Source organism: Pestalotiopsis fici (genome assembly GCF_000516985.1).
Source record: "Pestalotiopsis fici W106-1 unplaced genomic scaffold PFICI_Scf_9, whole genome shotgun sequence".
NCBI lineage: Eukaryota > Fungi > Ascomycota > Sordariomycetes > Amphisphaeriales > Sporocadaceae > Pestalotiopsis > Pestalotiopsis fici.
Window position 1 is genome coordinate 2,495,518 of NW_006917099.1, and position 12,584 is coordinate 2,508,101.

The 12,584-nt window shown below is 49.1% G+C and overlaps 4 protein-coding genes across 4 annotated transcripts; 2 read left to right on the top strand and 2 right to left on the bottom strand.

The window, feature by feature from the left end:
- Positions 1–1,587: 1,587 nt before the first annotated feature.
- On the top strand, positions 1,588–3,615 carry PFICI_12182 (uncharacterized protein; the record flags this gene model as incomplete). Its single annotated transcript, XM_007840763.1, has 1 exon — positions 1,588–3,615. One exon carries the CDS (start codon positions 1,588–1,590, stop codon positions 3,613–3,615), a length of 2,028 nt encoding a protein of 675 aa, XP_007838954.1.
- An 829-nt stretch (positions 3,616–4,444) lies between these two features.
- On the top strand, positions 4,445–5,945 carry PFICI_12183 (uncharacterized protein; the record flags this gene model as incomplete). Its single annotated transcript, XM_007840764.1, has 5 exons — positions 4,445–4,612; positions 4,662–4,786; positions 4,837–5,154; positions 5,207–5,777; positions 5,826–5,945. The coding sequence occupies 5 exons, from the start codon at positions 4,445–4,447 to the stop codon at positions 5,943–5,945; spliced, it is 1,302 nt and encodes a 433-aa protein (XP_007838955.1).
- Positions 5,946–6,041: 96 nt separating this feature from the next.
- On the bottom strand, positions 6,042–8,041 carry PFICI_12184 (uncharacterized protein; the record flags this gene model as incomplete). Its single annotated transcript, XM_007840765.1, has 4 exons — positions 6,042–6,597; positions 6,760–7,555; positions 7,612–7,866; positions 7,924–8,041. The coding sequence occupies 4 exons, from the start codon at positions 8,039–8,041 to the stop codon at positions 6,042–6,044; spliced, it is 1,725 nt and encodes a 574-aa protein (XP_007838956.1).
- A 1,590-nt stretch (positions 8,042–9,631) lies between these two features.
- Positions 9,632–11,673, bottom strand: PFICI_12185 (Arginine--tRNA ligase; the record flags this gene model as incomplete). Its single annotated transcript, XM_007840766.1, has 3 exons — positions 9,632–10,055; positions 10,103–11,313; positions 11,386–11,673. The coding sequence occupies 3 exons, from the start codon at positions 11,671–11,673 to the stop codon at positions 9,632–9,634; spliced, it is 1,923 nt and encodes a 640-aa protein (XP_007838957.1).
- Between the last annotated feature and the right edge of the window lie 911 nt (positions 11,674–12,584).

Consider the following 12,584-nt stretch of genomic DNA (forward strand, 5'->3'; position numbering starts at 1 on the left):
CCCCATCGCTGGGGTGTTCTACGAATGCCTGTTGATCAATTCTTGGCAATTGCTTGAATGCGCCTCCTCAAATTGATCTCGTGTGTTATGCTTGCGGCTCAACTTCAATTCTCTCCAAGACTTTATTGGCCTATACAATGCTAGCAATTCCATCGTTAGGAATGGTGAACTCAAAAGAACTAAAGCTGTTAGCAAACCAAATTAACAATTGCATGCACTCCAGATCCTTTTCTCCAGACTCTCCAGTTCAAGGAACAGATGAGGCCACTCTTTTACTATGGGGCTGTTGCAACCGGACCGATTGTATTTTTTGTCACGCAACCAACGGTCTTGAACGGTGTGTGCTCTTCTCGCCATACTTCGGCCCTGGGGTCTATTCCGTAGCATCATGAAATGGATGACTGGATGGAAAGGGCTGCTTGGAGAAAAGAAATAGTTAATGGTTTGTCCATGATATCATGATAATATGTCTTTTCAGTCAGTAAGCAGTGGCAAACTTAAAGTCACTCTAAAAGAATGATTCCCCAGATTTTCGGCAGCGGATATACACACCGCGTCCGTGGTGTAGTGCTTATTAGGATCTAGGACAGGGTGACAGAGATTTCAAAAACCCAATTGCTGCATCGAGTCAGTCATTATCACACTCGACAAGTTCCACACCGTCCATTCGAGGGATGACAAACAACGATCCTAGGACATGAGCGATAATGCCCATGATGGAGTTGTCTGATTTGAAGATACCCATATCATGAGTATATCCCTCACTACCCTGAACAATCAACCGCGAACCGCGACCTCCAGGCCATTTAATCTCACACGGCAGGTCAAAAGTGACTCCGCTGCCCATGGGCATTCCAATTCAGCCTTGTATCCACTCCACTATCCGGGGATCTAAAAGCGGATAGCTGCGTCATAGTGGATATGGAGGAGTCGGGGCCCCGGGTGTTGTAGACTGCAAAGTGGTTTTTCTTTTGGCACAACGGTGCCGAAGAATCGCAAATCCACAAGCACTAGTCAAGTAGTACAGCTTCTTGCTGGGTCGCCATCTGCCTCGAGTATCCATTTTGTCAATCAGAGCGTACCTAGGATGCCAATCGCCGTGGTTTCGGTCTTACTGGAAGTCTCGGTAGAGTGCTTAGTTCGAGGCGCGCAGATTTCAGATAGGTAATGGGCAAGACTAGAGGTGAGACGTTCATGACAATGCAGCGCGGATATGCGCCCATTACCGCGAGTACGAGTCCCCTGCGTCAGCCCAAAGGTTGCTTTCCAAGTACAATTACATCATTCCGGGTCGTGAGACCATAATCAGGATGCATGGTCCCAGCATGGAGGTGGAACCAAGGCCATGGTGCATCGTCCCCAGAAACTTTTCTCCTTGCCACGCTAGATTGAGTAGAGGAAACTTCACTGGACTTTTGGGCAGTACATATTCCCGCCAATTCCCACAACATTTGACTCGGACGATCTTCTTTCCAAGATTATCGGGTGAATGATTGTGGGCTTTGATTTGGTCCCGGTCCTGCCAGTCGAGTATAGTCTCTTTACCACCCGTTCTCCCTCTCCGCCAGGACAACTATACAAAGAACCATGGCCGAGCTAAATGAGAAGCCACAGGTCGACACAGACCAGTCGTCAAACGGCAACGGTCATCGACATGGTTTGAAGCCCGCCAACGAAACTGTTGCAGCCCGCAACGAACGAAAAGAAAAAGATGCCATCGCCGATGGCAAGCGCGAACTCAAAGAGGAGGACTGCGAAGACCAGTTGGGATTTGCCTTCCCAGCGTGGTACAAGTGGTGGATTCTCACTGTCATTTTCCTGGTTCAGACTTCGATGAACTTCAACACTTCTCTATATTCCAACGGATTGGCCGGTATTTCGGAGCACTTTAATGTCAGCGAGCAGGCTGCTCGTGTAGGTGCCGCCATCTTCCTGGTCTTTTATGCCTTTGGCTGTGAGCTGTGGGCACCCTGGTCAGAGGAGTTTGGTCGCAAGCCGGTTCTTCAGCTATCACTCTTCTTGGTCAACATCTGGTGTTTGCCCGTTGCTTTGGCCCCCAACTTTGGCAGTCTTTTGGTCGGACGCGCCCTAGGTGGACTGTCATCAGCTGGTGGTAGTGTCACTCTTGGTATGATTGCCGACCTGTTCGATTCGGATCGTCAACAGTATGCTGTGGCATTTATCGTCTTTTCCTCTGTTGGCGGCTCCATCCTTGGCCCCATTATTGGTGGTTTTGTTGAGCAGTACCTTGCTTGGCAATGGGCCATCTGGATCCAGCTCATCTTTGGTGGATTTGTCCAGATCCTCCATCTGCTCACAGTCCCGGAAACCAGAACGACTATCATGTTGGACAATATTGCCAAGAAGCGAAGAAAGTCTGGAATCGACCCCAATATATATGGGCCCAATGAGATTGAATCTTTCTGGGACCGTTTCACAGTCAAGGAGTTGATTCACACCTGGCTACGACCCTTCCGCATGTTTTTGACCGAGCCGATCGTCCTCACTCTGTCGCTCCTCTCTGGTTTCGCCGATGCGCTGATCTTCATGATGATTCAGTCGTTTGCTTTGGTCTACAAGCAGTGGGATTTCAATGCATACCAGATTGGTCTGGCCTTTATTCCCATTGGTTTGGGCTATGTCATTGCTTGGTTGTCGTTCATTCCCGCCATCAAGCGTAACAAGGCTGCGCGTGCGAGAAACCCAGAAGACGAGCACGCGCAGTACGAAGACCGCTTGAAATGGCTTCTTTTCACCGCGCCTTGTCTACCCATTGGCTTGATTATCTTTGCTTGGACAAGTTCTGGCCCGCCGCTGCACTGGATTGGCACCATGTTTGGATCTTGTATTATTGGCATTGCCAACTATGCCATTTACATGGCCACCATTGACTACATGATTTGTGCCTATGGCCCATACTCGGCATCAGCGACTGGAGGTAATGGATGGGCTCGAGATTTCCTGGCTGGTGTCTTGACAGTTCCTGCGACCCCATTTTACTCCAACATTGGCGCCGAGAAAGGTCGGAATCTGGAGTATGCTTCGACCATCCTCTTTTGTATTTCCGTCTTGCTGGTGACAGCCGTCTATGTTATTTATTGGAAGGGTCCTGCATTGCGCAAGCGCTCACCCTTTGCTCAGACGCTTGCATCTGGCGCTACGGAGGAAGGTGGACGTCGTCTGAGTCTTGTCCGCACCCCTTCAAATGTCAAGAAGCCCGGCCCAGGATCGAGGCGCAGTTCGTATGCTGCCAGCAATCGAGCAGCTGATCGAAGCGCCAGTCGTAATGCCAGCAGAAATGCCAGCCGTGCCAACAGCTTTGAGGGCACTTCGTCATCACAGAACCAAACTCCGGGTGCAGCCACACCAACAGTCCATCCTTCTCGACCAGTTGCTCTCGGTGATCGATTTGGTCCTGGTTCAAGGCGTAGCTCATACTACTCTAGCAAGAACGCCGCTAGCCGGAATGCTAGTAGGAATGCAAGCCGAAACGCGAGTCGAGATAACAGTCGGAGGAACAGTCTGGAAGATCCGACCACAATTCCTTCGGGTCACGGGCATCCATTGAACGATCGTTCGGTTCATTTGTCTACAATCCCGTCGGTCCAGCAATGATACTCCAAACAGGCATGTGAGTGGCAAGGGAACATTGTTTAATTAAAATGACGCAAAACCATCATTCATGATAGCATAGCATTTGGAGGAGTTTGTTGGGGAAAAGATACCCCGACCGTTGTGCTTGATAGATATTTACACTATTGATCTTCACTGTTTATTTCACAAAACCTTATTCTCCAAGTCCTCATGATATCTCGTGTGAGTGGCTAGATTGGTCCGAGTCGCACTTTTTTACACCACGACATGCGTGCGGGGATTGCGCAAAAGGATAGGAAAGCTGCATACCCGCTGGCGTCATGCCATGGTGGCATTGGTGGCGTGTAGGTCGGCAGATGAGAATACTATCTTGATTGGTTCTGCATCCATCACTTGTCGTGTATGTCTGATATGATATAGCAATGGCGCATGAATACTCGCTATTTGAGTAGGACAACTCGCCCTCACCCTTCGCTGACTATGGCGAGTTGTTTACACAGTGACATTTCGACTCTGTACGTTTTTTTCCTCCCTCGAAATGTCTCTGCTGAGTTACATCGAGTTCTCGTCATTTTCTTTATTTATGTCCGTATTAGCAGCTTGCGCAGCAGTATTGTTCACCCGGCTATTCTGTAATATTTACTTTCATCCATTGTCGGAGTTTTCTGGGCCTTGGTATGCTGCAGCAACGTCATTGACAGACGCAGTAATTTCTCTTCGTAAAGGAGAGCCTGAGTGGTTACTCGATTTGACCAAGAAGTATGGGAGTATGTGAGTTTCAGACATAAGAGGCAGAGCATATCTGACAAATTCCACGATAGCTGATAAACCGATTCGAGTCGCACCTACCATGTTGCTCTTCCCTCGGCCTTCGGCACTAAAGGACATATACGGTGACCCTTCAATGAACCTGAAGTCGGAATTATATGGAACTGGCGCTCTCGGTCCTCCAGCCCTCTTCAGTACTCGCGATGGAAAGACTCATCAATTGTTGCGCAAGGCCCTGGGTGGAAGTCAGGTATGTAATTCAAGAATAGAAAGAACCTTCGCAGCAACTAAACTATAAGTGGTCAATCGGCTTCTTGAAAAAGACCTGGGAAGACCGAATCGACGATCAGGTCAATCTCTTTGTGGAACAAATGGCCAAGCTGGCCGACGGTTGTCGTGATATAGTGCTATCCGACAAGGTCGCGTGAGTTGATCGGTCTTGTTCGAGTGACATGTGCTGAATTCTTGATATAGGGAATTTGCCGCAGACATTATTACCATGGTCTCCTTCACTCAGCCATGGGGATTTGTTCGTAATGGCCGTGACGAACGTGGTCTTCTCGAGTCTTGGCGTATCGGTCTCCCATTCTTTGGTCTTGCTGGTCGGTGGCGATGGTTTCGACAAAACATCATTGCCAATGACGCATTGGCAAAGTTCTTTCTCCCTAAAATGAGCGACAAAAAGGGCATGGGTTACCTCTATGTACAAGCTGATCGGGAAGTATCAAGCAGGGAGAGGAAGATGCAGGAAGAGGGAGGAAGCTTCCTGGAGCGACCTGACTATTTACAGTAGTAAGTGTGCATGGAGCTGTGGTATAGTGACGCTCCTACTGACGTCAAAAAGCTGCGTGGAGGCCCGCGATGCAATTACGGGCCAGAATCTGACTCCGATTCAGAAAAGAGCTCATGTGACTCTCTTGATCCAAGCAGGGGCTGACACTACTGCAACGGCTCTGGGAAGCACGCTACGCTTCCTATTGATGCATCCCAGGGTTCTGGAAAAGGTGAAAGCCGAAGTTGACACGGCGGATGCGGCAGGAAAGCTCAGCAATCCCATAGCGTACGAAGAGTCCCGACAGCTTCTACCATACTTTGGAGCATGTATAAAAGAGTCGTTGCGGCTGAACCCACCAGCACCAAATCTTTTTGCGCGCGTCGTTCCTCCAGATGGCAAGACTATTGATGGAGTGTTTGTGCCAGGACATACAGAAGTCACGTCTGTTTCGTACATAGTCCAAAGGGACCCGGTACTTTACTCTCCAGATCCAGAGGCATATCGCCCAGAACGGTGGGTTGAACAAGACGCGGATAAATTATCAGAAATGGAGGCTAGCCAATTCGTTTTTGGTACTGGACCAAGGGTTTGCCTGGGAAAGGATATTGCCACGATGGAATTATGGAAACTTCTGCCTCAGGTAAAGTTGTCTCTTTTTGTAGTGAATCTAAAATTAACAATGATTTAGATTATTCGCTCTTTTGATATTCAACTGGTTGAGAAGGGATCATATATTGTTGCAGGCGGCGTAGCGTATAATCAAGGATTGATTGCAAGACTGACATTGAGGGCTCAAGCAGGAAAATAACAGATGGGTTGAACAGCCAAGGTCACGGGACTATATTACCGAGAACGCAGGAAATATTCGGGTCAATACCTAGTAGTTTCATGGAGCTGCTCATTGTCATATGCTTTGAGAACCACTACTCCCACTTTCTCTCCCACTCGATTCAGAAGTATCACTTCCGCCCAGTGACTGAGCTTCATCCTCTTCATACATTTTGAATTCTCGCTCGAAATTCAGCACTCCAAGAGTTGCATCACCGGCTTCCCGTCTTTTCGTTTCCACGTCGTCTTCGCCTCTACCGCGATTCCACATCTGAAGCAACTCTCTCTCAACGGCATCAGATCGTGGCACAGCATCAAACTCGAATGGTGCCGGCTTCGCGATCAACAGTGGCGAGAAATCATCCCAATGCACACCAATCTCGGACCCATCGACGCGTCGCTTCTTTATGATATCAAACGCCCAAGCAATACCTCCCATGGCAAGAAAAAGATCCTGTTCGACGATCGGTACGCCTTGACACGTCCGACGACCAAAGCCGAACTGGGAAAATCCATTCAGGCAGGGGTACTGCGTCAGCGGCTCCTTGAATGTAGGATAGGCGGGCTCAAGCCAGCGCGCAGGGTTGAACATCTCTGCATTCGGATACATCTTTTCATCGCGGGTAATGCCCCTGTGGCGGCGGTCAGCATTTCTTCTTCTTCTCGGTCTTAGTGTGACCCCTCGGATGTCCGTAGTTCAGGAGAGGCTGCAGACGGGTGTCGTGGCATTGATGCGCACTACTGCTAGTGCACTCAGCCTCAAACACCACATGGTGTGAGGCAAATGGACTTACCATTCCAAGGCGTGGATTGTCGCTCCTTTGGGAATAAAATATCCGTTCCACACATCATCTGCCTCTGTGGCATGAGGGATTCCGGTAGGGACAGGAGGACGCCAACGAATGACCTCCTTGACCACTGCCCTCAATAGTGGCATCTTTTCGCGGTCTTCCCATGCAGGACAGTTTCCTTGACAGACCTCGTCGATCTCTGCCTGTAGTCTTGACTGCCAACTTGGGTAATGTAGCATAGCAAGTAAAAAGCTTTGGATGGGTGACCCAATGGTCAAAGCCCCAGCAATCGCCATTTGCCCGACAACGTATGATGCCTCAGCTTCACTGCCCCATTTGATCCCGTCTGGTTGGTTTGTCAATTTGTTGATGAATGTGTTCACGAAACTTGGTTGCGCTGTACCGTCGTTGATACGTTCATGAACATAACCGACGTTATTCTTCCAGGCTGCCGCCTCTTCCTCATGCCTGGCAAATTCTTTTTGTTTCCACGGAGACATGAAGAATGGTATGTGTCTAAGGCATGAAATGACATTTGGTAGGGCACCGGCTGGTGAAATGGTTTCAAGTAAGCCAAATGTTGTTTTGCGCAACAAGTCTGCCGGATGAGTACTGCCCCATGAGAGGCGTGAGACTGTACGTGCTGTAAACTGTTCAATGTATTCCCGATACTGCGAGGGATCTCGTGAGAGGAGATATAGAAATCTATCGCGCTCTTTGGTTGGGTAGTCATGAAGGCTGGCATTCGCAGAGGTCGTCATCAATTGCTGAGCAAGTTTTCGTTGCCGTTTCCATGTTTCTGCCGTTGTCGTTGGACGATGAATCTAATTGGATCCAGACGGATATGGCACTTACCATTGCGACCGTGAAGAGCGAGATATTCTCCAGCATATCGGTTATTGGGCAGATTCGGTATCATGGGACGGTCAGAATACGTTGCTGCCCTCTTGGATAGCAGCTCGTGTGCAATCTCTTCTGATGTTATCCAGACATGGATTGACCCAAACATGCTTTGTTGGTAGATCGGCCCATACTCTCGACTCCACTCGTAAAATTTGAGCCAAGTCTTTTCTGCAGGAACATCATGGATTCGACCGACGAGAGGAAGACCTTGATCTTTGTAAGAGGCTTTGTTACGAGAGGTGGAGAGTATTGAAAGTAACAAACCTTTGGGGCCTGGCAGTGGTCGAGCACCAAAAGGTATGGCACTTTTATTGAATCTCCCGAAGAGAAAGACAGCGGAGATGATGAGAATAACCCCCAAACTTATGAGGAGAAAAGACATGGTCGTGTGTTGTCTCTGCAATCAACCCGAGAAGAATCTTTTACACGTATAATGGAATGGATGAATTATGGGTAGGAGAACCAAAGACTAGAAAGAATAACAATAGCGAATATCTATCCGTACTTATTGTCTTGGGAAGCGGATCCTTCAGCCCTATCGTGTCATGAACCCAGAATCAAACATGATGACTTTGCGGAAAGGACCCAGAACGGGTTGACCAATCGATTTGGCTGACCCCTTCACTTGATGCTATGAGACCCAATACATTTACGCTGCGCAGCAACTTGACTCGATGTACCCTGCTCATCGCTGCTTCGCGGCCTGAGACGATCCACTAATAATTCAATCTAAAATCTCCACTTGATGGACGATTTAGATGAGACTTGATGGTTGAACAACACGCAGTGACGTTGACCGTATGTTGCATTGGCAGATGTCCGAGCGCCCAAGTATTATGCTCACATAATCAAACATCAGTCAGTCTTGCGTACCTCAACGGCGTGAACAGAATGAAAGGAGTGTAAGCATTTGCGATCTTTGATCTTCTCTCTACTCGATAGAAGAACATACATTGTACCTATCCGATCGGAAGTAGCTGTTAAATGGATCAAAAGAGGATCTGCATCAGCCGTCAAGCCGTCAAGCCACGCCATACCTCCGGAGTTGCTTTTCTTGCTCGACTCTGCGAGAGTTCAATGATATTATGGCCTCGTTGACTTGTATGCCTACCTACCTAGTACGCAAGGGTAAACTCGAAGTCGAGTTTTCATATTGAGTATAAGAGATCCACTACAGCGCATGGACTATTGTGTCTCTAGTTTGAGAGCCATCCGAGCTTCTGAAACATGAACATGATATGAACTCAACCAGAAAAAGGGTCCCCATCGGAGGACCGGTTGGTCGGACGAAGCATAGACCATAATCAGTACCGGATATGATGGAATTGTCTTCTACTTTTTCAAGTTCTTACTGGCACTCGGATCGCAGGGCAATTATTTGCTTAGGTCGTTTCACCACGGTGCCCACAGTGAGCTTGACTTTTGATCTGAGATTCTAGGCGGGACTGCCAACGACGAACGATGTCTGACCTTTCTAGCTAGTCGAGAAAATCACTCCAGTCACTGCATTAATTATCCCCATATTCCTCAACACGGGGGTCCAAGTATTAGCTGGGCGCCTGCAACGCCAGACCCTGCTTACGAGTGCGACTTAGCCAAATTTTCGGCATAGTCTAGTGGCTGCGATACATTGGTTGCAGCTCATGTCTCAGGCACTCACGAACACGTATGTTGCTCATACTGATTATGGATGAGTGAGTCTTTGTCGCCCTAGTCGGAACGCACAGCAGAACCAGTTCTGATTTCAGCGACTCGTGCTCATTGGACGTCTGGACAGCACATTTACTCGTAGAGAATCTGACGAAATTGTATTCTCTCAATATTGTGTTATTTTGTGTCTATAGACGTTCTGATTTAGGGTATCTTTTTTCTTTTCATATTCAAGTCCATTCTGGACTATGGAGCCAAATGAGGATCAAAATTACATTCTGCAGATTGTGTTAGTTACTCTGTCATGATCGTCATTGCAGTATTATACTAACCTCTCGACAGGCGACAAACCAAGCAGACGCATGGCATTGTTCAATGTGATACGGGCACAGTCATAGAGTGCCATACGGGCCTTCATCAACTCAGGCTCGCTACCAACAATACGAAGGTGGTCGTAACTGGCACTCAGCGCGTGCGTCATCTTGAATAGATAGGTCATAACGGTAGTGGGCTCCAGAGTTCGGAGCGTGTTGGAAACAACGTCAGGCCATTGCGACAGTACTCTGACAAGGTCGACGGCGTGAGACTCAGTCAGCAGCGAGAGGTCCGCAGTTGCGAGCTCTTCGTCTGTGAGGGACACACGGCGAGTAATGGAGCACAGTCGAGCATGGGCGTACTGGAGGTACGGGCCAGTGTCTCCTTCAAACGAAGTCATGGCGTTCATGTTGAACTCGTAGTTGTTGATTCTATAACAGTTAGCGAATGAATAAGAATTAGAGTGTGGTCTACTTACCGCTTGCCTGTCATGTCTTGAACCATGACACTGCTGATACCCAAAGTATCGGCTACAGCTTCGGGGTTCTCGACTTGGTTGTACTTGTCCTCATTCTTGCGCATGACGGTGTGCATGTGCTCACCAACGTCGCGAAGGATATCATTCAAGAACTTGACAGTTCCCTTGCGTGTGCTCATACCAAGAACCATGCCAAAGTTAATGTGCTGTACCTTGGCAGCAATGTCCTTGTAACCCATGAGCTCCACCACCTTGAAGAATTGCTTGCAGTGCAAATCCTGCTGCGAGGCAATGACGTAGATCATTTGGTCAAAGTTGTACTTTTCGTGGCGGTTCAGGAGCTCGCTAATGTCGCGGGTGAGGTACAAAGCGGTGCCGTCTCTCTTTCGCAGGATGGCCTTGCCCAGGTTCTTGCCGGCCTTGCCCTGGATGTGCTTGGAGAAATCGATCAGGAGAGCACCACCGTCTTCCTCGGTCAAACCCATATCAGCCATCTTCTTGGCAGCTGCCTGCATATCCGCTTCAGGGACCTGGCTCTCTCCAGAGTACTCGTCGAAGCGGATGTTGAGTCGTGCGTAGGTCTGCTTGTACTTCTCAATCGAAAGGTCACGGAACCGCTTCCACAGAGCCAAGGCCTCGGGCTCGCCATCGCTCATTTGCTTGAAGTAACGACGAGCTTGCTCATCAGTACCTTCGTCGAGGATTGCTTGAGCCTCTGCTTCCTTGCCCTCGCTCTTGAGCTTGTCGGCCTGTTCCTTCTCTGCAGCGGTATCTTGGTTGATCCTGACATAAACATTGAACAGGTGGTTGATCGGGTCCTTGAGAAGCTCCTCCTCGCTACCGTACTTTTTGAATCCCAATGCCAGCACACCGTACTGCTTGCCCCAATCGCCCAAGTAGTTGATGCGAACCACGTCCCAGCCGGCGGCCTCGTAGAGGTTGGCAAGGAAACCACCAATAATTGTGCTTCGCAAGTGACCGGCGTGGAAGGGTTTGGCAATATTAGGCGAAGAAAACTCAATGACGATGCGCTTCTTGCCCTTGGAAGGGTCGTTCGGGTCCTTGAGACCAGGAATCTTGTTGGAGCCGTATTGTGTCTTATTGGCCCGGATCAAAGGGATGACGGTGCGAGCGAGGGGGCCAGCCTTGAAGAAGAATGGCATAAAGGTGCCATTCTGGACTGGCTTGTGAACGAGAGGCGACTCGGGCCACTATGGGCACACACAATGTCAACATCCGGCAAGACACTTCGAAAGCACAAAACGAGGGGAATATCAACCAACCTGCTCGAGCCACTGCTTGCCCAACTCTTCAGGCTTGCCCTTTACGCGCAGCGCCGGGATGGCCAGCACCAAGTCGCCCTTGTCCAAGGACATTGTCCATTGTACAGCATTGTAGATGATCTTTGTGTCGACACCGGTAATCTTGTGCAGGATCGACGTGATGTGAGAGCGGTAAATGTCGACAGGGTTGATCTCGGGATAGCAATTTGGGTACTTGTCCAACGGAGGCAGACTCAAGTCCTTGAGCTGCTGGGTGACATTGTCGACCGAAGAGGCGTCGGTGGCCATATTTGCGACTGCACCCGTATGAGAATTTTGAAAAGAGATGTTCCGGCTTGTTCTAGTAGAAGTGGAAAATGCAGATGAAGCCGAACGCAAATTCAGGTCCCGGCGCCGATGCTGTTTGTGAGGATACTGATATTGGCGATGGTGGGGTACCGGTCGAGAAAGAAAATGTTGGCGGGGTAAAAATTGTAGGTGGGACGACTGGGCCTGGCCACGAGCCCGGGGCGGCGCTGGGCAATGGACGGCCGACGCGATGTCAAGCGCGCAAGGGAAAGATTTGATAGATGTCGCCCAAAAGTTGGCTGCTCTAGCAAGCCGCACTGCACGAAGTGGAGGATGCGATATTTGTTGAGTTACTGGTATCTTCATGGGACTAGATATTCCAAGGACCTATGCCGGTCCAGCTCTTCCTTTTGTTGCTTGTGCAATGTGACTCATCTGCTCCTTGGGGTTCAGGAACGCGTTCACAGTCGCCCATACGCTCGACTTTCCAGTGTTAGCAGCGACTTCGAGACCCCAACCGGCTGGAGGAGTCATTGCGGTCCGGTGTTTCTCCGGCAGCCTCAGTCTCGTTTCCAGGGTCAAAATCCATGCTGAGTGAAGATGATCAATTATTCGCCATGCCAACATGAACAAGAAACTGCGCACCTTCTTGACTCATATCGACCAGGCTACTTACATTATCTGTACATCTGTCATCCTTTTGCTGCTGTCTATTTACGTTTGACGTTGGTTAAGGTAGTTTGTTCCTGGCTGGTATTGCACTAGAAGGGCTGCTCTTGTGTTAGCGACGGAGCACCGTGGCGACCTGTTGAAAAATCACATTTCAATTATACTGACAAGGTATACACAGCCGTAGCCTTGAAAAATAATAGGAAGAATGAAATGCCATTTTACAAATATGATAATAATTT